The 26,254-nt window shown below is 40.4% G+C and overlaps 1 protein-coding gene across 1 annotated transcript; it reads left to right on the top strand.

Moving 5' to 3' along the window:
* The first annotated feature begins 8,495 nt into the window (after positions 1-8,495).
* Positions 8,496-17,254, top strand: slitrk2 (SLIT and NTRK-like family, member 2). The gene has a single exon (XM_014212748.2). The coding sequence runs from the start codon at positions 9,078-9,080 to the stop codon at positions 11,637-11,639; it is 2,562 nt and encodes an 853-aa protein (XP_014068223.2). The 5' UTR covers positions 8,496-9,077; the 3' UTR covers positions 11,640-17,254.
* The last annotated feature ends 9,000 nt before the right edge of the window (positions 17,255-26,254 follow it).

The raw sequence follows: 26,254 nt of genomic DNA, 5'->3' as shown, positions 1-26,254 counted from the left end.
AGGTATTTCTGTTTTTAAATTTTATAAAAGTGAATACAATTCTATAAACCTTCTGTCACTTTGTCATTGTGGGGTATTGTGTGTAGATTGAATATGGCATTTTTTATTGAATCAATTTTAGAATAAGGCTGCAACGTAACAAAATGTGCGAAAAGTCAAGGGGTCTGAATACTTTCCGAAGGCACTGGACCTTATATAGACATGTTTGTGCCTTTCCAAATCATGTCCAATCAATTGAATTTTCCAATCAAGTTGGAGAAACATCTCAAGGATGCTTAATGGAAACAGGATGCATCTGAGCTACATGCAACAATTTCAAAGATTTCACTGAGTTTCAGCTCATATGAGGAAATCAGTCAGTTGAAATAAATTAATTAGTCTCATATCTGTGGATTTCACATGACTGAGAATACAGATATGTTGTCATGCCTGCTACCACTCTTCCCCCCTGGCGCTCGAGGGCGCCAGTCTCCCCAGCATTGCGCGCTCCTGCCATCATCATTACGCACACCTGCCTTCCCCCTTCACACGCATTAGCGATTATTGGACTCACCTGGACTCAATCACCTCTGTCATTACCTTCCCTACATCTGTCTGGTTCCATGCTCTGCTCCATGCTTCTGCAATAATTGTAGTTTGTCGTTGTATACCCGTGTGCTGACGCTGTTCCTGTCTTGTTTCCCTGTCTGTTCCGTATTAAATGTTGACTCCCTGTACCTGCTTCTCATCTCTGGCGTCGGTCCTTACATACGTATCTGTTGTTCACAGATACCTTAACGGTATTTCTGAGCATTCGAATTGCCATCGATAAATGCAATTGTGTTCATTGTCCGTAGCCAATGCCTGCCCATACAATAACCCTACCGCCACCACGAGGCACTCTGTTCACAACGTTGACATCATCAAACCACTCGCCCAAACGACACCATACATGTGGTCTGCGGATAAGAGGCGAGCTGAGACGGATGTAGCCATTCAGTACTTTTGAAATGGACAGTGACAAAATTCAGAACATCGGCCGCTCTTACAGTATTCTCCCTTTACACCAAGTCAGAACAGTAGGATAAATAACAAGGGAATATAAGCAGTCAATGAAAGGGGTGGTAGGTAGCCTAGTGGTTAGAGCATTGGGCCAGTAACCAAAAGTTTGCTGGATCGAATCCCGAGCTGTAAAATACAATATATGACTACAATGCAGGTGGGATGTGTATGATGGCCATCCCCATGAGCGTATCACCCTCCTTCAGTACATGGATGAGGCATGCAATGATTTCAATCCAGACCTATGTAAGGCTTGGATTCACCATGCCAAAAGGTTTTTCCCTAGCTTCATGGGGCAGCAGGTAGCCTAGTGGTTACAGTGTTGGACTAGTAACCGAAAGGTTGCAAGATCAAATCCCCAAGCTGACTAGGTAAAAATATGTTGTTTTTCCCCGGAACAAGGCAGTTAACCCACTGTTCCCTGCTAGGCCATCATTGTAAATAAAAATGTTTTCTTAACTGACTTGCCTATTTAAATGTAATAATAATTAAAAAGCTCTTTCAATATTCGATGATGACATTTCTCTAAAATAGGCTACAGTTTACACATGTACCACCAATTCAGAATAGTAGGCTAAATTCTGATGGGAGAAAGACCAAATTATTAGGCTACTAACAGCTTACACTTTCTTTCTTAGCTACAGTATCCATATCTCCCTGGCATAATACATCACTGTTGCATCAGCATACAATACAAATTTCTGGACTCACCGTTGTTGTGCCATGCTCACTTGAATTGGAAGGTGGTGCAGGGGTCCTTCTTGTCAGCAAACTTCTCAATTACTTTGCCATCAAAGTCTAGCATTCAGTGGATGAACTTGAAGTCATGCTGGATTGACAGCAAGGTCAATGCACTCAACCTTTATGGCTGATGGTATTGCAAGTGAAGGTCTTTATCCTTTTAAGGGTGTTCACTTTGGATCGTGCTTTAAAAGGGTGTTGTCGTCATAATGTAGCCTATAATCTCCTTCACCCATGATCTCAAAAATAATCTGAAAATGCCTGGGCAGGAGTCGACCGACTCGGCATGGCCCCGCAGCGCTGTCTGACAATTGCCACAAAATGTAATGCATGCTATAATCCTGGCAAGCACGTACCTATTCTCCTCCGTTTGTTGGTTGTGAAGGTCGATGGCTCGTCTATATGTGTTGTCTAGCTAAGCAACAATGTATGATTTCCCCAGTAATCCCAGTTTAACAGCATTGTCTATATGTGATTCACAATTCTCATGTTTTAATTCCTTAAACACAGACATTGACCACACCCTCTCCACCGAATAGCAGGTAGGGGAAGCAGCATAGTGATTGCTTTGCGACACTTGTTGAATTTGCAATTTCTGACTTTTTGTGTCATGTTTATGTCCAATTGCCAATGACTACCGAGACATTTTATCTCTAAATTCTCTTCATATGACAAGGATGGTAAAGAATTTGCCAGTTTATTGTTGACGTGATTCGCGATGTTGACTGCTTATTGTCACGCCCTGACCTGAGAGAGAGGGTTTGTTTCTCTATGTGGTTAGGTCAGGGTGTGGGGTGGGCATTCTATGTGTTATTTTCTATGTTTTGGCCGGGTATGGTTTCCAATCAGAGGCAGGTGTCTATCGTTGTCTCTGATTGGAAGCCATACTTAGGCAGCCTTTTTCCACCTGTGTTTGTGGGATCTTGATTTTGTACTGCTCGTAGTTAGCCTGCAAGACGTGACGGTCGTTTGTATTTGTTTATTATTTTGGTTAAGTGTTCCGATTTAAAATAAAGATGAACACTCACCACGCTGCACCTTGGTCTAATCCTTTGGACGATCGTTACACTTATCTACCTATCTATCTTGCTAGCCAAGATTTTGCAAGTGTGATGTTGACATGATCAGTCCAGACAAAGCTACAGGAGATATAACGTAATTTGACGTAATTTTGTCTGTGGCCATTGACCTTGAGCCTTCTTGGATGGGCACTTCTACTGTAGATCTATGGTAGCACCCAAGGGGCTTGAACTGCCTAGCTCTCCCATAGATTCTGTGTTGATGTAGAGTTCCCATCGGTGGTGATGTAGAATTCCCATGAGTGACTGAACCCTGAGCCAATCAGGACACATCCACCACAGAGAGCACTGAGCTAGGCTGAAACAGCTGCATGGAGCTGCCTGACAATGAAAGAGACCACGTTTGTATGCTGCTTTACTAAACCTCTATTTTTGGTTTACATTATTTGATAAACTGATGTGTGATACTAACTAATACCAGAACTAAATGTAAAACAGTCCACTTATTTTTTTACATGTGGGGCTTAAATCAGGTGGGGTTTCTGCCTGTGAGATCTCTTAGTTGGTGTAACAGTGCCTGACATTGAGCATTAATCAGTAACCACAATAACCATCTCATATCTTAAAATACTAGTCTGCTTTATAGTACCATGTGAATGAGCCTCATATCTAAAGATATTAACCTAATAATTATAACATGAAAAAGGGGGGCGTCTATTTCTTATGCCTAAAAGCACTATGGGTCCCACACTCTCCCCTCCAAAATAAACATAGTCCTTACATTCTGTATTTCATCTGGGTGCTCTTCGGCTCGACGTCCGTCCATCACATAATGTGTATCTTCATTTAATTAAATGTGTTGCTAGCTGATATCATCATGCACTGTGATGCCCTTTACGAGGGAAATGTGTCTTAACTGTTAGGTATGTACCCTTCCCTTAACCATAACCCATTACTTGACAAACGTGCCATGTTCTGTGTCTGGTACTTTACTCAGTCAATGACTTAGTATCAACTTTAAAGGTAACTCAGGAACTATTTTCAGTAACTATAACTTGTATGAACTAAAGACTGTTTCACGTAGCTACAGTCTGTAAATGACTTGTCTCTGTGACTGACTATTTTACATTACATTTGACATTTTAGAAATTTAGCAGGCACTCTTATCCAGAGCGACTTACAGGAGCAATTAGAGTTAAGTGCCTTGCTCAAGGGCACAGAGAGATTTTTCACCTAATCGGCTCTGGGATTCAAACCAGCAAACATGCTCTTGCTCTTGGGACAGCAATTATAGCTGTCGTTATCTCCTCAGGCTGCACTTCCTGTGAGCATGTGTGCATGTACTGCTCCATGTCCAGCGGCATCCGTAACAACCCATTGGCGTCTCCATTTGTTTTCCCAGGCCGATACTTGATGGAGAACTTGAAATTGGCTAACTCGGTGTGTTGTCGTATTCAGCTTGGCTGTTGTCAATACATAGATTAGCAGATTGTTATCTGTGTAGACTATGAATGAAGGTGTGTAGTATAAGTAGTCTCGGAATCGCTCACATATCACCCACTTCAATCTCTCACATATCGCCCACATTAATCTCTCACACATCGCCCACTTCAATCTCTCACATATCGCCCACTTCAATCGCTCACATATTGCCCACTTCAATCTCTCACATATCGCCAGTGGTGGAAAAAGTTTTAAATACAGTTAAGTATCAAAAGTAAATGTAATTGCTAAAATATACTTAAGTAATAAAAGTAAAAGTATAAATAATATTAAGCAAACCAGACGGTACAATTTTCTTGTTATTTTAATGTACGGATAGCCAGTGGCAAACTTCAACATTTAGACATAATTTACAAGCGAAGCATGTGTGTTTAGTGAGTCCGCCAGATCACGGGCATTAGGATGACCAGAAGTTGTTCTCTTGATAAATGGGTGAATTGGACCATTTCCTGTCCTGCTAAGCATTCAAAATGTAACGAGTACTTTTGGGTGTCAGGGAAAATGTATGACGTAAAAATAACATAATTTCCTTACAAATGTAGTGAAGTAAAAGTTGTTAAAAATATAAATAGTAAAGTACTGATACCCTGAACAACTACTTAAGTAGTACTTTAAAGGGTTTTACTTAAGTACTTTACACCACTGCATATCGCCCACTTCAAACTTTCACATATCACCCACTTCAATCACTCACATATCGCTCACTTCAATCGGTCACATATCGCCCACTTCAATCTTTCACATATCTCTCACATATCTCTCACATACCTCTCACATACTGTAAGCTCATATACATTGTGTTATTGTTCATCTTGGCTCTGAGACAGCGTGGCCTGCTACATTCACCTGATCAGTTTTTCCCACTGGCTTCCTTTGTGCTCTACAGCCCTTTGAGAAGTCCCCTGTTTGTCCACACATAAAGCAGTGATCACCTGTATCATTTTCCTGACAGACACTGCATCCTCTCTTTCCATTCCATCTAGACTAATGCACAGTCACTGGGGGGGTTGTGCATACTTTTACGCATTTCCTTCACTTCCTCCTTCAGTTGCTTCACCACATCAAAAAAGCTCAGCGTCCCTTTGACTAGCTGCTGCTGGGGCTTTACGACTCTTGGTGTTCTTTACAACTTGAGAAGAGTGATCTTGGACCTCTAACATTGCTTCTGCGCCACTGGGGCTTTGCTGCTGGATCTGCACCCCAGTCTGTATTTAGCAAATGTTGGTTACTTTACTACTTGTATTCTTTCTGAGTTTGCTTTGTCTTTCACACTCAAAGCTAGCTGCTTCATTCATCTTGACAATTAGCATTTTGTCTGTCACTCTTTGATCATCGAGGTAATGTTTCAGTTGAAACGTAATGTGATCACTCAACAGCCCTGTACTAACTGACCTCAATAATTTATTCTGCATGACCTCTGGACTGGACTGCCCGTCTGACCCTACTCTCTGGCAGCAAACAACAACCTCTCTTTTAACTCAATTGCACTGAAAATAAAGTTCTGTGGGGACTCACGACTGTCTTGGGTTATGTTTAATAGCCTGCAGTACAGGTCAATGGAACTGTCCTCCTTGAAACACCCCTTTAAGATTGTTTTGAGTTGGGAAGAGTGAAGTCACTCTTTATTTCAAGCATTTCACATTTGTTCAGGCCTGGACTGAAAGCCTGTACTACAGCTTCAATGACTTCAGCTTCACCGTGTCCCATGTCAATCGGATGCATCTGATTTGTGTATGAGAGTTTGTTTGTTTCTGTGTATTGTCACTTCAAATAACCTGTTTGGCTGTGGATATAGCACACTTTGTTGAACTGGCCCTGGGCTGGGTCCGTTGTTTCCCACTTTCTCATTCAACCTCGGGATTTTCTCGGCTAAGACTTGAAAACTCAACTGGAGATCTGAGTATTATTTGTGTACACTCTCAAATGCTTCTTGGCTCCTAACATACTCTTTAGGTTTAGTTCCATCACTTTGCTTTAGCTGTTCTGCTAACTTGAACAGGTCATTCAGATACAGCTTGGCTACATCCCCTTCTTTTTCAATAGCTTCATTTATTCCACAATTAGGTGGATAAATGTTTGCCTCCTTCTCTAATTCTCAGCTGTGACTTTAACATAACCACACATCTTTTAGCTATCCTGGCACTGTTCCATCGCCATGCTCTGCGTGCGCGGTGCCTCTCTTCTCTGCTGTCAATGAAGGTCGGGTTCTATTTTTAGCTGCGTCATCCATACCATGGCACAACGTTTCTCCTGGCTAGCTCGCCAATTTTGTTGCACACTTGAATAATGATGACAACGTTCAAGCGTGTAGAAGTTTAGAACGTTTATGTTCCTTTTCCCGAAATCACAAGACAGTGGCTCCCGAGTGGTGCAGAGACAGTGGCTCCTAAGACACTACATCTCAGTGCTAGAGGCGTCACTACAGAACTTGGTTCGATTCCAGACTGTATCAAAACCAGTTGTTATTGGGAGTCCCTTGGCCCAGCATCGTCCAGGTTAGGGTTTGGCCAGGGTAGGCTGTCATTGTAACTAAGAATTTGTTCTTAACTGACTTGCCTGGTTAAATAAAAAAATAAAGATAGGGCCATCAGACATGCTGCCTGTATCATCCCTACGTCTCCTTCTCCTGATGTTGAAATATTTAAGAGCTCTGAGGTGTCCTAGTTGGCCTAACAGTGCCTGGCAGTGAGTATTACTCAGTAATAACCACAATAGCTATCTCATATCCTAAAATACTAGCTTTGCATACCATGTGAATGAGCGACATGTCTAAAGATATTACCTCAAAACAATAATATGAAAAATTGGGGGGGGGGGGTCTACTTCTTATGCCTAATATTACTATGGGTCCTACACATACAACAAATGACCATGTGCATCTCTCATTTACTTGAGCCTATCAGATAGGCTATTTTATGTTTATGCTCTATGCATCCGAAAGCAGTTGATAACATACAGTAGAATTTAACAGGTGAACAGACAAATTATATTTTGCATTGAAGTGTGTAGGCTACCACTGTAAGCAGGCCTACTGTAGTTACATTTCTTTCCGGGTAGAAATGTTCATCGTCAGCTCATTCAAACACTGTTTCCAGTGTGTCCGACATGCACTTCCTGGTTCTATTGGGATGTGGCGTGGTGCTCATTCATACCCAGTAACATGCGCAGAACGTAAGGTTGAATTTATACATTGTGTATGCTAATGCTTTTACTTTTGTGGATCAATCTGTATCCAAGTCGACTGCCTACATATATATATATATATATATATATATATATATATATATATATATATATATATATATATATATATATATATATATATATGTATATATATATGTATGTATGTATGTATATGTATATGTATATGTATATGTATATGTATGTATGTATGTATGTATGTATGTATGTATGTATATATATGTATGTATATGTATATATGTATGTATATATATGTGTGTAGGCAGTCGTCATATATATATGCCTACAGTGTCGTCATATATATAACCTGATTTCAGCCGAAAGTATTTTGAAACCACATGCGCATACTGTGTGTGTGTGTGTGTGTGTGTGTGTGTGTGTGTGTGTGTGTGTGTGTGTGTGTGTGTGTGTGCGCGCGCAAGTCCTTGCGTGTGTGCACATGCGCTAAACAAATGATAAAGGTGCTTTTTCCACCTCCTAGTGGTGGGTTGAGCAAAAAACGTGATCATCCACTTAAAATAACTAATGTTATTGTTTTTTTCAGTTGCATTAAATGTTTCAATACAACTTAATATTTTATTGAAGATTCTATACATGTGCTCGTGCATGTTGTATGGGAAAGTAAAATAGCATTAGATTGTAGTAGGCACATTCTCTGAAGAATCCATTAACATCGTTAATATTTTACTCTACAATAACATGTGAAGTATTCCAATAGAATGTATATATTACCCCCGTGGCAATGCGTTTATTATTATAACCTTAGCATATGTGTTTATTATAACCTATCCTACTACTGTTATGTTCTTTGGTAGGCCTAGTCGAGGTACCTGTAGTGTTAGTCTAACAATAATGTTATTTTTTACATTTACTATTGAGAAGAATGCTAAACTGTTCTTAGCAAGTATAACATGTTGTCGATGCTAGTGACGTAGGACTCCCATGCCTTGAATGTGGGAGGACGTAGGGCAGAAATTCGGCATAGACCTCTCAGTAGGTAGGTGCCTATGCGCAAGCGGAGGATGCTTCTGCATGTTATTCCTCAGCATCCGGTCTATTTCTCAGAGTTGGTTCTCTCGCTGTTTCCATCGAGAAAGTAAAGGAAAACTCGAAGTGATATGCTACCTATATTGTATTTTTGTCAAAAACTAAATTGCATTTAATGAAGAATGGAATTTCGTAGGATCAAGTCGAGAAGAGACTGTACTATCTCTGTCGCTCAGTGAGTATCTTGCCGTTTCTGATTGTGCTGCTACAGAAATGCTTGAAACTGCTGCTTGTTTGGTCGTGCGTAATACCGGGGATTGCAGTATATTGCGAAGCTAGTCTCCTGACAAACAAACAATGTACCCATTCAAGCCTGGCTCAGAACGTGTCCGATGACTGATTCATGATTTAATTTGCCTTTTGGATTGTAAGAAGATCAATGGAGAGTCCTGCGCGTCCGTGCGCCCTGGTGCCATTTTAACACTAATGCTGTGTTAATTTGGGCTTGCATGTCTGCACTGAAATTGCCAACTCCAAGACTCATACAACGTTGATGCTGGATAATTCAGCAACATTGTTGTAAAAATGCTGAACAGCGTTTTGTTGCTCAGCGTTTTAACTGTGACCAGTTTCTCATCGAAGACTGAGAGTCGCAAAACTTCGAAAGACATTTGTAAGAATCGCTGCTCATGTGAGGAAAAGGAGAATATATTGAGCATCAACTGTGAAAACAAAGGATTTACAACGGTTAGTCTATTTCAACCCCCACCGAACAAAATCTGTCAACTCTTTCTCAATGGAAACTTTCTTTCGAGGCTCAATCCAAACGAGTTTGTCAGTTATGGTAATGTGACATCACTTCATCTGGGGAACAACGGGTTACAGGAGATAAAGACTGGAGCTTTTACTGGACTGAGATTTTTAAAACGACTTCATCTCAATAACAATAACTTGGAGATAATCAAGGAGGACACATATGCTGGTTTAGAGAGTTTGGAGTATTTACAGGCAGATTATAATTACATCAGCGCCATTGAAGCAGGTGCATTCGGCAAATTGAATAAACTCAAAGTATTGATTCTCAATGACAACCTCCTGCTCTCTCTTCCCAACAATGTATTTCGTTTCGTTATGTTAACGCATTTGGATCTAAGGGGGAACCGGCTTAAGATGCTGCCTTTTGCTGGCGTGCTGGAGCATATCGGCGGCATTATGGAGATCCAACTGGAGGAGAACCCGTGGAACTGCACCTGTGATCTGATCCCCTTAAAAGCCTGGCTGGACACCATATCAGTCTTTGTAGGGGACATCGTGTGCGAGACCCCATTCAGACTGCATGGCAAGGACATTACGCAATTGATTAAGCAAGATCTATGCCCCCGACGAAATGCTGGTGATTCTAATCACCGCGCAATCCAGCCTCCCTCTGATTCCCAATACCACGGCCTTTCTCCGACCCTACACCCCGGTGTCACTCCAACAAAAACCCCAAGGGCCTCCCGTCCCCCTAAAATGAGAAATCGCCCCACACAAAGGGTAACGTCTAGTAAGGACAAACAAGTGTTCGGGCCTATAATGGTTTATCAGACTAGGTCCCCTGTTCCCATAACCTGCCCTAGCATTTGCGTATGCACCTCTCAAAACCCAGACAGTGGATTAAATATCAACTGCCAGGAGAGGAAATTGCATAATATAACAGAGCTTACCCCTAAACCGTCCTATCCAAAGAAATTGCATTTAACAGGCAATTACTTGCAGACCATATACAGAACAGACCTAACCGAATACAGCTCACTAGAGCTCCTCCACTTAGGAAATAATAGAATAGCTGTCATTCAGAATGGGGCCTTTGAAAACCTAGCTAATCTACGGAGACTTTACCTCAATGGCAATTACATTGAAAGTCTATCCCAATCATTATTCGCAGGGCTGCAGAGCCTTCAATACTTATACCTGGAGTATAATGTTATCAAGGACATTTTACCACAGACGTTTAACTCCTTACATAATCTGCAGCTGCTGTTCCTAAACAACAATCTACTGAGATCCCTTCCCGACAATGTTTTTGGAGGGACTATGCTGACAAGACTAAACCTGAGGAACAATCACTTCTCCCACCTGCCGGTGCGCGGTGTGCTCGACCAGCTCTCCGCATTCATTCAGATCGACCTGCAGGAAAACCCATGGGATTGCACCTGCGACATCGTTGCGCTTAAAAACTGGATGGAGCTATCCAGCACCAGCGTTGTGGTAAATGAAATCACATGTGATTCGCCCTCCAAACACGCAGGGCGGCTCCTCAGGTCTCTGCGTAACGATGCAATTTGTCCCGAGCCTAACGAGATCACAATAACCAAGGCCCCCACCGTCAGACCCAGCACTGACTCCACTCCTCCCTCTGCCATCACGCCCACAGACGAGCAGGTGCCCGAGATGCACGCGGAGGTGCCCCTGTCGGTTCTCATACTGGGACTGCTCGTGGTTTTCATTCTGTCGGTCTGCTTCGGGGCTGGTTTGTTCGTATTTGTCCTGAAACGACGCAAAGGTGCTGATAGCGTTCCCGCCAGTGCCAATAATGTAGATTTAAACTCCTTCCAGGTACAGTATGGTTCTTATAACACAGAGCCCACTGCAGATAAAACAGAGACGCATGTGTATAACTACATCCCTCCCCCCGTTGGTCAGATGTGTCAGAACCCAATCTACATGCAGAAAGATAGCGAGCAGGTGGCCTACTATAGGAATCTAAAGGAACTAAGCTTCAGCACCATGGACACTAAAAAGTCGGAGTTGCCCCCAAGTCCATATACCATAAGCACAGTGGAGTTCATTGAGAAACAATCTTGCGGCAATCGAGAGCCGGAGCTGCTTTATCAAAACATTGCAGAGAGGGTTAAGGAGCTTCCGACTGCTGGGGCTCTGAATTATAATTTTTGCACTTTACCGAAAAGACAATTCATTCCTCAATATGAAACCACTAGACGACACAACCAGGACAGGTTGAATAAAACGGTTCTCTACGGGACTCCACGAAAGTATTATGCCAATCAATTAAAAAATGAACACCCTGTGCTGCCTGGGAAGCTAAAAACAGAACCAGACTACCTCGAAGTTCTGGAAAAACAAACTGCAATGAGTCAGTTGTAAGATATGGCCCTACTTACTATCATCAGTAATGATTACATCGATATGTATCTATGTACTCCACAAATTGACGAGTCCAACTCAATCAAAGCAACCTAAGCGTTTGCTCTCCTTTATTTTCCAGCTGTATTGAGTAAACGTATATACAGTTATACTATTTTACTGGAGGTTTAAATTATTTCTTCTACTTGAAATATAGTCTGTAGCAGGTACCGCAAGAACTATGTAAAATACTGCTTTGTGCATTTCATATTCTATATTTTATTTCGTCTGTGGGAAGCGATATCATTTTAATAGAAGAACAGAAGTGAAACATGATGAAATGACTTTCCTGTACATAATAGCCTATTGATGGTGAGTGTGAAACACATGTACTGGTTCCGTCCACTTGGCAATCCATTTATTCCAGAAGTGCCTTTGCACTCCAAGTATTTTATCGTTGCTTTCTGCAAATTGACATTTTATAAGTGCTGTATTTTAAGAATCTTTATGTAAAATATAATTATTTGTCCATTACATTAAACATAACTGAAGAGTGTATGATATTTATGGTAGAGAATATGTTTTGAATATCTAAGTGTCTTTCAAGATGTACAATTTAGAGAATTGCATAATATTGTATGATATAGATGATCAATACAATGCGCCATAAGCGCAATTAAATTTTCACTGAAGCACTTTGTCAAGTCTGAATTGAGCATTAAGCATTAAGATTTTACGTCTCTCTCTCTCCCTCTCTCTCTCCCTCTCTCTCTGTGTGTGTGTGTGTGTGTGTGTGTGTGTGTGTGTGTGTGTGTGTGTGTGTGTGTGTGTGTGTGTGTGTGTGTGTGTGTGTGTGCGTGCGTGCGTGCGTGCGTGCGTGCGTGCTCCCATGTGATGAGGAAGGGGTGGGTGGTTTAGGGGCGGTAACAGCACTCTCTTTGATCTATAGACCACCGTGTATTGACGAGGAATTTGCTGAGCACTTTAGCTGAATGACGCTTGTGCATGCAATTTATCGACCAGCGTTGCTATAGGTCCCTCACTGTAATACCACAGGACTACCATTAATTTCATACCTATAATATTTTACTCAAAAGGTAGAGAGCAGCAGTGTCCTCTAAAAGTATAGATTATTTTCCAGTACGTTACGATTTACGGATGAAAAAAACTACTGCTCCACGACAACTGATCTCCTGTAGCCTACCTGAAACGCACAACACGATGATTAGTTCTCAGCGCTCCTTATACCAAAAATAGTTTGTTTCTAGTGGGTTTAAATGGACCAGTTTATGTTTTGACCTTCAGGTGACATTTGCTTTGAAGTCTGCTGTGGGCATAAATACAGTACCTTCTCCAAGCCCCGGTTATTCTGCTGTTTGTCTCTCGTTTTGTTTTTGCCCGCCGCTTCACGTAGCTATTGTGTCGCTGTCCATGGTGCTGAATGTTTTCTGCTTGCTACTACATTTTCTATGGATTCTACTACAGTAAGGGGACTTTTCACTTGCTTTGTTCGATTTTAAATTGACTTTGTTATGAGTGCACCATGTTTTTGTTGTTGTTGTTGTTCTTAATCATATTAATTAATTAAACTGAGAACTAAATCAAATTGAGAACTTAAATTAGCAATAACTGGCCTACTTGTGATTTAATTGAACCATTAATTTAACGCTTATGTGAGTCTTACAATCCTGCTATTATGCTTGTGGGTAAGTGAGCTTGTGCTTGTGCTTGTGGGTAGCAGAGGCCATTTGAGTTGGTGGGAGTGAGACTGAGTGAAAGTGCTGTTCATTCCTTCTGAAACAGAGTGATTTTCTTTCCTGCATGGCACAATGGGTCTCTGTGTTGCTGTTTACTGCTGCTGTGGAGAATGAGGGGTTGGACATGTCTTGCACACCAATGAGGCTCCTCCCTCCCCACCACACACAGATGTCGATGGCATGCAATAGCTTTACAATAGAAGTTATCAATCACTCCGGTCAGTTGACACCAGAAGATAGGATACAATATTATACATTGACAAACGTGGTGTGCTTAACAATTTGAGGATGACTTTGAAGTGTGTGATTGTGTGTGCTTGAATGACTGTTGGATGTTTTTGGGACACAGCCTGCTCTCTAGAGCTTCACTGGGGTAGTTTTGTCACAAACGATTTCCATCCATTGAAAAATCCATAGTAAAGGAAGCAATTGAGATCTATCTTATTTGATCAACGTATTGTAATTGATTCACTTTAAATGAACCCTCTTTCATTTAATTCCAACAATATGGTTCCTTTTGTAGACTAAGGTTCTACATGGGGGATGTAAACTTTGACCTTGTTTTGCTAAGATGGGAACTAGTGTGAATCAATGGAGATTGCTTGGGGCCTCTCCTGAGGCGATCATGGACCTCTTCAGAAATGCTCTTGGGCAAGTTCATGTTTATTCAAAGGTTGGACTGGTTTTTTACCCTCTTTGATTTGTGATGAGGCCCAAAGAGAGTGGCCTATGCTTGTTGTGTATGATACTGAATCTCTTTGACATGGTGGAGACCAAAAGACTAGTGGGAAGAATGGAAGGTCGATATTCCTCTTTCCCAGGGTCCCCGGAATTGGCCGGAGTCACAACCAATTCACTCTCATAGTAAGGAAGTGATGCCGGATTGTGACATTTGAAAGGTCAGAGTCCGTAATGTGTTAATATCTCATATTTTGGATCACTATAGATGCATTGTTCCACATTAACTGTTGGTTATGAATTTCATAGTTTCTCTAAGAAATGTTCAGATAAATGTTAGGCTCCTACTGCACATGGTAATGCTGCTGCAGGATTGTTTTTTGCATTCATTAAATCAAAGTAATCAAATACACAACTTAAAGTACAGTTGCAGTTTTTTTTGTATTGCTTTGGTGAAATTTTCACAAGTATGTGGTACATTTTCACAACTCTTCGTATAACACTCTAAACAGATCATCCATAAGACAGTTGTTTCAAAACTCTAAGCACATTTTCAATTGACTAATTACAACACACAAAACATAGTGACTTTTTCACCTTAATGTGTTTCATCTAGAAATGCATGTTCACATTGCAATACATGTTCATATAAAGTAACTGCCTTTCACAATGCAATGCTCACTTTACTTTGATAAAATACGTTTTACTATTACTTAATCCGACTGCTCTTAATGGATGACCACTAAAACATTTGGTAAACCTTTAGATTTTACATGTATACTGCCTGGCCTACTACAGATTATGAGAACTACATAATGAAAATGTATGTCTGTAAAGTAGAAACATGAAAAGTATAATATGTACTTCTATAATGATGACTATTATGATTTTACTGTACAGTAATAAAAATATATCTGATATCGATAAGATCAAAGATGTACCGTATGTAACAAATGAAATCAGTGTTTATCGGTAGCGATCACAGATTAGCAGATGTTACAGCAGGTTCAGCGAAATGCTTGTGATTCTAGCTCCTGTAGTGCAGTAATGCAATAGCAATATGCAAATCATTCACACTGCTTTACTTACATTTTATTGACCAATACAGTATTGTAATATTTGCCATTTATGTAGCAGATAAATTTATCCAAAGTGAACCCAGTGGGAATCAAACCCACAACTCTGGTGTTGCTAGTGCCACACTCTAATGAACTGAGCTACAGTTCCACTACAATACAGAAGAACAGTGCTGTAAAATACAATATATGACTACAATGCAGGTGGAATGTGTATGATGGCCATCCCCATGAGCGTATCACCCTCCTTCAGTACATGGGTGAGGCATGCAATGATTTCAATCCAGACCTATGTAAGGCTTGGATTCGCCATGCCAAAAGGTTTACCCCTAGGTACTAGTGGTGGCAGGTAGCCTAGTGGTTAGAGTGTTGGACTCGTAACTGAAAAGTTGCAAGATCAAATCCCCAAGGTAAAAATCTGTTGTTCTGCCCCTGAACAAGGCAGTTAAACCACTGTTCCTAGGCTGTCATTGAAAATATTAGTTGACTTGCCTAGTTAAATAAAGGTAAAAACATTAACAATGATAGATTGCCTAATGTGAAAACAGTAATTTACAGTTCTGTAGCATACTACATTCAAAGGGCAATTTTCTATGTTAACTGGTTGTTAAAATAATGAAATTGAGAAGGTATTATAATGTGTTTTGATGATTAAACATTGTTATATTTCACAGTAAACTTATTTTTTGGATTAATGGTTGAGTGGTGAAAGATGTCTACAAACAAAATTAATGCACAACGAAAGGTTTAGAATGTAAGACTGGCTCCGTTACAAGTGTTACCAAATTGGAGTTTTGTACTAAGAGTTTAGAAAAAACTGTAATTGAAATCTTCAGCCTGAAATATGAGCCATGGTCATATTACATTCAGAGCTTCAGTCAGTAGAGTCAATGTTTCCTGCCGACTGGGTTGTGGATATATTATGTGTTCTAGTCTTTGTTGAGATATCTCTCTCTCTCTGTGTGTGTGTGTGTGTGTGTGTGTGTGTGTGTGTGTGTGTGTGTGTGTGTGTGTGTGTGTGTGTGTGTGTGTGTGTGTGTGTGAAGTCTTCTGTCCCACAGTCCTTTGATGAATAATGCACCAGTTTCATGGCTGCGTAATAATTTAGGCATTAATGTTTGGCCATGTTAGATGTTGACAGAACTCCTTGAACAGCTGTCACAGGATAAACAACCTTGTAGTCTCTGCACAATGTACAGTCTTCTGCCTTGCAAAACAAGTGTGTGATCTATGAACCCTGAAGTGGCGATGGTTTAAAACACACAGCCACAACCTCTCTGTTAAACACACCAAGTAAATGGTGAAGGCTGTTGGACTCACAGCCATGACTAAGATCAATGGGACGCTTGCTCCATCTTTGCGTATGGCTGAAGGCTGATCCTAGTGCACCACAACAGCAGGCCCACGGCCGTGTGGTAAAGGAATAGTGACAGACTGCAGACTTCTCCAAAGGTTAACTCAAGCCACATCTGACCTTGTGTCCACTTCCATCAGAGCACAGCACATTGATCTTATTAGAAAAAGAGAGTAAGAGAAATTGAATTCAAACTCCATCCAATGGCAGTGAGAAAAGGCAGTGTAAGTCATACATGAGAAGGGCCAAATCTACACTTACAATATATGGCACATAGGCTAGCTAGCATTCACTTCTGTGCAATTCCGTCATATGAAAGGTCGCTGGTTTGAATCCCTGAGCCAACTGGGTGAAAAAAGCTGTCAATGTGCCCTTGAGCAAGGCACTTTACCCTAATTAAGTCGCTCTGGATAAATACGTCTGCTAAATGACTTAAATGTAAATATGAGGTTACATGTAGTACATAATTCAGAAGTAATATAAAGGGGTAATGTTGTGAATTTATGAGTATGTTATTTAATTAAATGTTTACTTTGTTTGACACTTTGGTCCTTTGTAGCTCAGTTGGTAGAGCATGGCGCTTGTAACGCCAGGGTAGTGGGTTTGATTTTCTGGACCACTCATTTGTAAAATGCATGACTAAGTCACTTTGGATAAACACGTCTGCTAAATGGCATGTATTCTTCTTCTTCTTATTATTATTATATTTAGTGGAGATTGATCCACCTATGTGTGAGTAAGAAACAACTAAATAAAAGCCACCATCTTGAACCACCCTCCCACCGCTCTGCCCCATATGATGCTGAGTTTTGAAACACTTTTCCACATGAGACAGTATCAATAAGCCTTTCCTGTTCAATGCCTTCCATAAAATCTAATCACTGCAGTCATTATTCGGCACTTGAAGTGTGAAGCGGCTACACAGTAAGCCAATGTCCCAGGGAAGACTTTATTGGTTTGTGTAACAAGGCATGGCAAGTGGCTCCTCTAGGATCAAAAATCCCACTGGTTAGCAGTCCTACCCTTTGACCCTCACACAATGGAGCACTCATGTCCCAGGAAGTGCATGGAGGTCTTTCTCCCAACAGCATGGAAAAGTTTTTATTTTTACCCCCAGGAATGCAATAGAAATCAACAGCTTGGTTGTCAGACCAATATAACTCTCTCAGCTCTGTATATGGACTATGTTATATAGGATATCATGCAACAATGAATAGGAAAGTCTTCTGATTGGTTAACTCCAACATACCTCCACCATTCCTATATTTCCAACTATGTTTTGTATTAATATATTTGTGTAGTTTTGTATTCACATCCATGGCTCAATCTGCCTTGTCTTATACAATACTGTATATTGATAGCAATCCATATTGCTGGAACATAAAGTGTTGAATTGATAATATAGCCCTGACGCCAGGTGTTTGTAACATACAGTATGTGATAGCAGTGCTTTTGGGAACCCACAGGGAGGTCTGGCGGCTCCTCGTCAGTGGCTTAGAATAAAACATTATCCACATCGACTAACATGAATGGAAACGTGATGATGAAGTAGAAAAAATAAATAAAGCTTTGAAGCCATAGAAAGTGCAATTGCCTGCAGGAAAGTCACAATCCCAATTTTTGGCAGTGCATAAATAATTTCAACTACAGCTGGTTCTTCAAAAGAGGCTACTGCATTTTCGCATTTCAATTTGACACAGCTAGTGCTCTTTCAAGGATTCCGGCATTCAAATAATTCCTCCTATGCAGAAGTATAAGCAGGATCAGTAAATGGACCATATTTGAGGATTTTATTAAGGCAAAAAAATAATATAGACATAGAAAGAAGGAGAAGCTTGCAGGAAAAACGATCAAAAATAATATAGGTAGACGGTTTCTTAGAAATGGTTTTTCTCCGTCTGTCAGCCATTTGACAAGATGGGCTCCACACTTACAAAAAACTATTATTGGTTTTCTCTTTTCATTGAAATATTGAAATAGAAATAAATGTTCAAATCTGCAATCCTACTCAACGAATATATTACGGTACTATTTCATTCTACCCATGGTATGACTAATAACACAGGGCTTACACATTGACATGCAAATATTAATGTGTGCTCTAGATTTCTGTGTTGCTGACATTGTCTATAGAAGGGAAGAGCACCGGAGGCCCTATGGTAGTCTGTGAATGATAACCAGCCATTCTCTGGAGGCAGCAGCATAGTCACGGATGATGGTCCAGATATCCTGACGATCAATGGTAAGCTCAGACTCTGTTAGTGGGGGGGATGCATCCATGTCAAACTGTTTGTCAGTTGAATGCAACTGACCACTGACGCCCTTGAGGATGCATTTACACCACCCGCCGCCAAATTACACTTCGCATCCCATCAAACCTTTATTCAACAACAACTCAGATGGAGGACCCAAAGGAGGTCTCTCTACGGCCACAGCTAAGGCTACGGCCATCCGTCTGTTGAGTAGTGTGACTCAAACGAAGACAAGACTGTCTGTTTGACTTAACGTTAATCTGTCTGCTGCTAATGTTCTATCATTGTTAGATGGCTGGAGGGCAAGATGCACTCTGTTGCTCAAGTGAAGGACAACATAACAGTAAATCTATGTATTGAGTTACAGGGTTGTAGTATATAGTGGCATTGTAGATTACAGTTCTTAAAGACACTATGCAGACTTTTAGTCTAAATTGCATTAGCTTCCCTTTTAGCATAGCATGTGTACCATCTAAACCATAATTAAAGGTCACATCCATGAGGGTTGTTGAAGAAGTATTGAATAACAAACGTTTGTAATTTTAGTTTAGATCTACATCGATATTTTAGTCATTTAGCAGACACTAATATCCAGGGCAACTTGCCATAGTGAGTGCATACATTTTCATACTTTTTCGTACTATTTTTGTACTACTTTTTTTTTCTCCTACTGAATGCCAGTGAAATACTGCCCTAGGAGCTCACCAATCAACCTTCCTTGTCCACCCAGACTGAGAATGATATGTGAATCCACAGGCCCATCCATCTGTGAGTACAGCAGAATCTAAAGCCCTAAAACATCCCTGTATGGGTTCAGGCAATTTGTCAGGTAAGAAAAGTCATGTCCAAATGCTTCCTTAAAAGCTTGAGTGGAGCACTGTATCAGATGTATTGGTATCGGCTTTGTTTCCTTTAGATAAAATCATTCTTGCATAAATGGAGCTACTTGCACAGATATTTGAATTAGTTCCAAAAGTCACACCTCTGGTATATTGAATGAGGGGAGAAGATGGCTATGTTAAAGATGATTTCTAATCATTGTATTGGGGAACACAGTACATAGCTTGCTCAGAATGGATTTCTATCTCCTATTCTCAACTGTTTTTAGCATGGCAAACTGAACGAAATTACAAGCCTCGATACACAATTTCTGTTAAAATTGCAAACCGCTCTTGTATGCTGCTAAAATCATATTCAGCAACTGAACCGGCGAGTGATTCACTGACGAGAATATAGAGTTATTAAGCGCCCAAAGATCCACAAGCTATCTAGCCTTCTCTGTTGACAAATCTTTAAACAACAAACAAAAGACTGCCATTTATCTCAACGTAAATTGAGCATCTTATTCATACATCAATAATCAAAACAACCAAAAATCAACACAGACATCAATTGTACAATTAATATCCATCCAATTGGTAAAGTCCATTTATTTTAGCAATGATCATTTACACGTATTGACTGCAGGGGCAAGAAGCCCTAGCTCTTCAATTTAAAAAGTAATACCAAACCAGTGTTTACTGAAGTAGGCTAGAGATCCTGTGAAAATGTGTGATGAGTTACCTCAGTAGGCCTGTCCTCCCACCACTCGGTATGAGATGAAATATCACCAAATGTCCATCATTATTTTCCAGGTGGCTGCAGCCCACTGGGCGTCGTTGAGACATCTAAAGCCTCTTTCTTTGTTCCCTCTGTGTTCCTTAGCGAGGCTAATCACCATGCAATGGATTGTGCCACCAATTACAATGACACAAGTGACTTTCACGACCTGGTGCTCACAGCGTGTACAACTCTACATATAAATTATTCACAGTGGTGGAGGTCTGATCAGCACTTTCTGGGCACATGCAGAGAAAGATGGTTCTGTGTCCCTGCCACTTCTGCTCAAACCTAGTCCCTTTTCTCCCCTACTAGTTCCATTCTCTTCATACTGATTAATTGCATGCTTTTTCTACCATTGTATCCAAACCAATTCATCATGTCATACGCTCACCACCCCGTCATACAGATGTAGGACCTTCATTTGAGCCAGTTTGCTACAGCAGGAAATAATCCTGCTGCAAAAAGTAATGTGAATTATTAATGTGGATTATAATTGTGGATTTTAATTCATGGACATTTTTTGTAGGGTTAAATACATTTTTCATTTGGGCAAATCAAGTCTGTCATTTTATGTGGAAATTACAAACTTTAGAAGCATTTTTAAACCTCAAATACACTATAAGTTTGCATTTCCTACTTCAAAGGAAAATTCTCAGTAACAAAATACTGATCAAATTAAGATCCTACATCTGTAACACTAACATTCTGTCCCAACTCTATTTCACCCGTAGGCTACCATTTGCACTTGTGTCTCCAGTCAACCCTGCTTTCCAAATCTCTCACTATTCTTTTCTACTGTCCTACAATACCAAGTGGCAGGCTATGATGGAATACTTGGAACTCGCCTATCCAATTGACTACCCTGCCAGCTGTCGGTCACATTGCTGGAATAACAAATTGCGCCTTGAAGAATGACAGCACACATCATTAATTCTATAAGTGGGGCCTAGGAAATTACTATTGGATGCAAACACACAGAGCCCGACTAGAGTTTGGCTACATGGTGCCCTATTCTCCAGGGTTCATTAATTTGACATTATCTGCTAATTAGGAACCTTGATTAAAGCTAGAGAGTGGAGAGGAAACAGCAAAACAGAACATTGATTCCTGCTTTGGAACATTGGTGGACATTTAGGAGTTAGTCTCCATCAGCAGCAAACAGAGAAAACAAACAAGAGACTCAAAAGTCTGCAAATAATCCCCTTCAGTGTTGATGGTTTGTGTGCTGTCAACTCAGGCAGAAATAATCAGAAAGTCGCACCAACCTTATTCAACCCTGTTCAACCCTACTCTGTCCTGTCTTTTGCCTCAAGCCTGTAATCTAGGAAAGACCATCATGATGTAGCCCTTTGTACTTCTGCTCTAGAAACTTGCTGTACAGCCAGTGAACCTATGTCAAAATAATATTGCTTCCTAAGCCAACAAAGAGTCTTTGTACTGAAAGGTATACAGGGACTCTAGGGCATTTTGCATTATGTCAGTGGATAAACTGAACTCTACATTCTTTCAGATTGCAGTCTACCAGACCCACTCATGCCACTATTGGAGGGAGGGTAGTAATGCCTCTATTGACTACTACAAGTAACATAAAACACACCCTTCTAGCTTTCCACTTCTAGGCGTTGCTAACAACTATTGAACTTTGTCCCTGTATGCACTTGTAAACTGTATTGATCAGTATCTGGCCTGTGAATATAGCTCTTAATGTGCAAACCTGATGAAAACAAACCTTAAAAGGTGCAATCCTTGACAAAACACAGTTTTGTTTCAGTCAGGGTGTAATCCAATTTTAAGATAACTGTGATTTGGGAGTTTGATATTCTAGTTGTCTTGCATGCAGTTCCTAGGGACTGTCATCAGGAATAAGATGCTCCAATTGACAGATCCTGTGCAGGTTCAGCTGATAACTGTGCTGTAAGTGGGGTAGAATAAGGGTTTGGAGACTAGCTGAGACTTGACTACGAGCAAATTTGTCAGCATAGTGTTTTACGTTTGCCCAGTAATTATAAAGCAAGATTGGCTGTACTTAAAATTAAAAACAAATCAAATGTTATTTGTCACATCCTTTGTAAACAACAGGAGTAGACTAATAGTGAAATGCTTACTTAATGGCACTTCCCAACAAGGCAGAGAAAAATAAAAAAAATAATAGAAATAATAGAAAAATAGACAAATAAGGAATAACTTGGCAACATGTTGTACCTGTGCCGAGTCGATGTGCAGGGGTACGAGGTAATTGAGGTAGATATGTACACTACCGTTCAAAAGTTTGGGTCACTTAGAAATGTCCTTGTTTTTGAAAGAAAAGCAAATTTTTTTGGTCCATTAAAATAGCATCAAATTGATCAGAAATACAGTGTAGACATTGTTAACGTTGTAAATGACTATTGTAGCAGGAAACGGCAGATTTGTTTATGGAATATCTACATAGGTGTACAGAGGTCCATTATCAGCAACCATCACTCCTGTGTTCCAATGGCACGTTGTGTTAGCTAATCCAAGTTTATAATTTTAAAAGGCTAATTGATCATTTAAAAACCCTTTTGCAATTATCTTAGCACAGCTGAAAACTGTTGCTGATTAAAGAAGCAATAAAACTGGCCTTCTTTAGGCTAGTTGAGTATCTGGAGCATCAGCATTTGGGTCCTTAGCTTAGTGATGCGCTTGGAGGGCACTATGGTGTTGAACGCTGAGCTTAGGTCAATGATCAGCATTCTCATGTAGATGTTCATTTTGTCCAGGTGGTAAAGGGCAGTGTGTAGCGCAATAGAGACTGTGTCATCTGTGGAGACTGTTGAGGCAGTATGTGAATTGGAGTGGGTCTAGGATGTCTGGGATGATGGTGTTGATGAGAGCCATGTCCAGCCTTTTAAAGCATTTCATGGCTACAGATGTGAGTGCTATGGGGTAATAGTCATTTAGACAGGTTACCTTGGCGTTCTTGGGCACAGGGACTATGGTGGTCTGCTTAAAACATGTAGGTATTACAGACTGGGTCAGGGAGAGGTTAAAAATGTCAGTGAAGACACTTGTGGCCTTGTGAATGTTAACCTGTTTCAAGGCCTTACTCACATCGGCTACGGTGAGTGTGATCACACAGTCATCTGGAACAGCTGGTGCTCTCATGCATGGTTCAGTGTTGCTAGCCTCGAGGCGAGCATAGAAGGTACACTACCATTCAAAAGTTTGAGGTCACATAGAAATGCGCTTGTTTTTGAAAGAATGCACATTTTTTCCATTAATATAATATTAAATTGATCAGAAATACAGTTTAGACGTTGTTAATGTTGTAAATGACTATCATAGCTTGAAACGGCAGATTTATTTTATAGAATATCTATGAAGGCGTACAGAGGCCCATTATCAGCAACCATCACTCCTGTGTTCCAATGGCACGTTGTGTTAGCTAATCCAAGTTTATCATTTTAAATGGCTAATTGATCGTTTGAAAACCCTTTTGCAATTATGTTGGCACAGCTGAAAACTGTTGTTCTGATTAAAGAAGCAATAAAATTGGCCTTCTTTAGACTAATTGAGTATCTGGAGCATCAGCATTTGTGGGTTCGATTACAGGCTCAAAATGGCCAGAAACAAAGACCTTTCTTCTGAAACTCATCAGTCTATTCTTGTTCTGAGAAATGAAGGCTATTCCATGCGAGAAATTGCCAAGAAACTGAAGATCTCATACAATGTGGTATACTACTCCCTTCACAGAATAGCACAAACTGGCTCTAACCAGAATAGAAAGAGGAGTGGGAGGCTCGGTGCACAACTGAGCAAGAGGACAAGAACATTAGAGTGTCTAGTTTGAAAAAAAGAAGCCTCACAAGTCCTCAACTGGCAGCTTCATTAAATAGTACCCACAAAACAATGTCAACAGTGAAGAGGCGACTCCGGCATGTAGGCCTTCTAGGCAGAGTTGCAAAGAAAAAGCCAAAACCACAAAAATGGAGGAGGCAAGTGGAAAAGGTAGGGAACTTGTTTGCTTGCCATATATTAAATAAATAAATTGGATGAAAGGAACATGCATGAATCGAAAAATAAATCAGCTTCATCTTAGGACAAAATTGTTGACAGCTGCACCATACAGGTTGCAAAATAAATGGGAGGAGATATTTGTGGAGTGGTTGAAAACGTGGAGTGGTTGAAAACAAGTTTTAATGACTCCAACCTAAGTGTATGTAAACTTCCGACTTCAACTGTATATGGGGCATACAATAACCTCAGCTCTGTAGATTTTGCTGTGAAGAGACAGAATCAATAGATCATTTATTCTGGTACTGCCACTATGTAGCTTGTTTCTGGTCACAGGTTCAGGAATGGTTAAAAAAAAAAAATCATAACATGCACTTAAAATTAACATTACTAATAGCAGTGTTGGACGATTTGGAAAGCCATAGTCAGTCAATAAATAATATAATAATACTCGTAGGAAAGGTTTTCATCTTTAGCTCACAATCTGTGGATAATATACTATTAGAAAGGTTCAAACATTTTGTAAAACATCACTGCACAATTTAAAAATATATGCCACAAACGAGGGTTGTCTTGTTGTGGAAATATTCAGTCAATAATATTTCTCATATACCGGAGCCTGTGAGTTCAAATATACATTTATTACAAAGTAACAAGAGCCGAGTTAGTTCATGAAACAACTGGTCTCTCCATTCTCAGTACTCTGCTTTTATACAGTTTTACCCTTACATAACATAGTCACTCCACTTTATGCAAATTATTAATTCCTTTTAGCCTTGGTCACTCCAATCTTGTTGTCTTGCTTAGTTTCCATGCTCTGATTGCCTCAGACATTAGGGCTTAGATTCTATTGGTGGCGTGTCACGCAGACATGCACACTCCTACTGCAGGTCTAATGGTGCCTATAACTGATTAGCTAATGTTCCTGTCCAAAGGTCTTCACAAGTTCCGGCCAATGTTGTCCATGTATGACTAACCCATATGCATGTCCAGTAGCCTTCACAAGATCAGATATGGCCCAGACCAGTCAAGTCTGTGTTGGTCTACCTTGAAGAAGGAAGGCTATCACTCCATTTTGCAAACCCAGCCATACCCTGGTGACTGTGCTTAATTGGAGCCAATTTCCTCCTACAACAGGACAATGACCTAAAGCACAGCTCCAAACTATGCAATAACTATTTAGGAAAGAAACAGTCAGCTGGTATTCTGTCTATAGTGGTGTGGCCAGCACAGTCACCGGATCTCAACCCTTTTGAACTGTTGTGGGTGCAGCTTGACCGTATGGTATGTAAGAAGTGCCCGTCAAGCCAATCCAACTTGTGGGAGGTGCTTCAGGAAGCATGGGGTGAAATCCCTTCAGATTACTTCAAGAAATTGACAGCTAGATTGCCAATGGTCTGCAAGGCTGTAATTGCTGCAAATGGAGGATTCTTTGACGAAAGCAAAGTTTGAAGGACACAATTATTCTTTAAATTAAAAATCATTATTTATAACCTTGTCAACGTCTTGACGATATTTCCTATTGATTTTGCAACTCATTTCATGTATGTATGTATTCATGGAAAACAAGGCCAAGTGACCCCAAACTTTTGAACGGTAGTGCATTTAGCTCATCTGTAGGCTCACGTCACTGGAAGCTGTTGAGTAGCCGATAAATGTTTGAGATCTTGATCTATGGTGTGACTAAGAGCCATCTGGTCCATGGCTATCTTCAGGCTGCTGAACATGTTGCAGATTTACAGAGCACGCTCCTTGTGACACTTGAAATTATAATAATGGATTAAGACAGTGAGAGGTCATCTATTGTAAACATATACTGTTGGTTGGGTATTTTTAAACCCTTTACACGGGTGGGAATTGGCCTATATGGATAGGCCTAAATTGAAATGTTTCTTACAGAAGAAATATGAAATATACACACATAACCATGGTAACAATTGAA

The sequence above is a fragment of the Salmo salar genome, chromosome ssa09 (assembly GCF_905237065.1).
Source record: "Salmo salar chromosome ssa09, Ssal_v3.1, whole genome shotgun sequence".
Lineage (NCBI taxonomy): Eukaryota > Metazoa > Chordata > Actinopteri > Salmoniformes > Salmonidae > Salmo > Salmo salar.
This window is presented reverse-complemented; position numbering and strand designations above follow the sequence as displayed.

Excerpts from the sequence above, each read along its gene's own strand:
- slitrk2 (XM_014212748.2), top strand. The coding sequence starts at position 9,078 with ATGCTGAACAGCGTTTTGTTGCTCAGCGTTTTAACTGTGACCAGTTTC.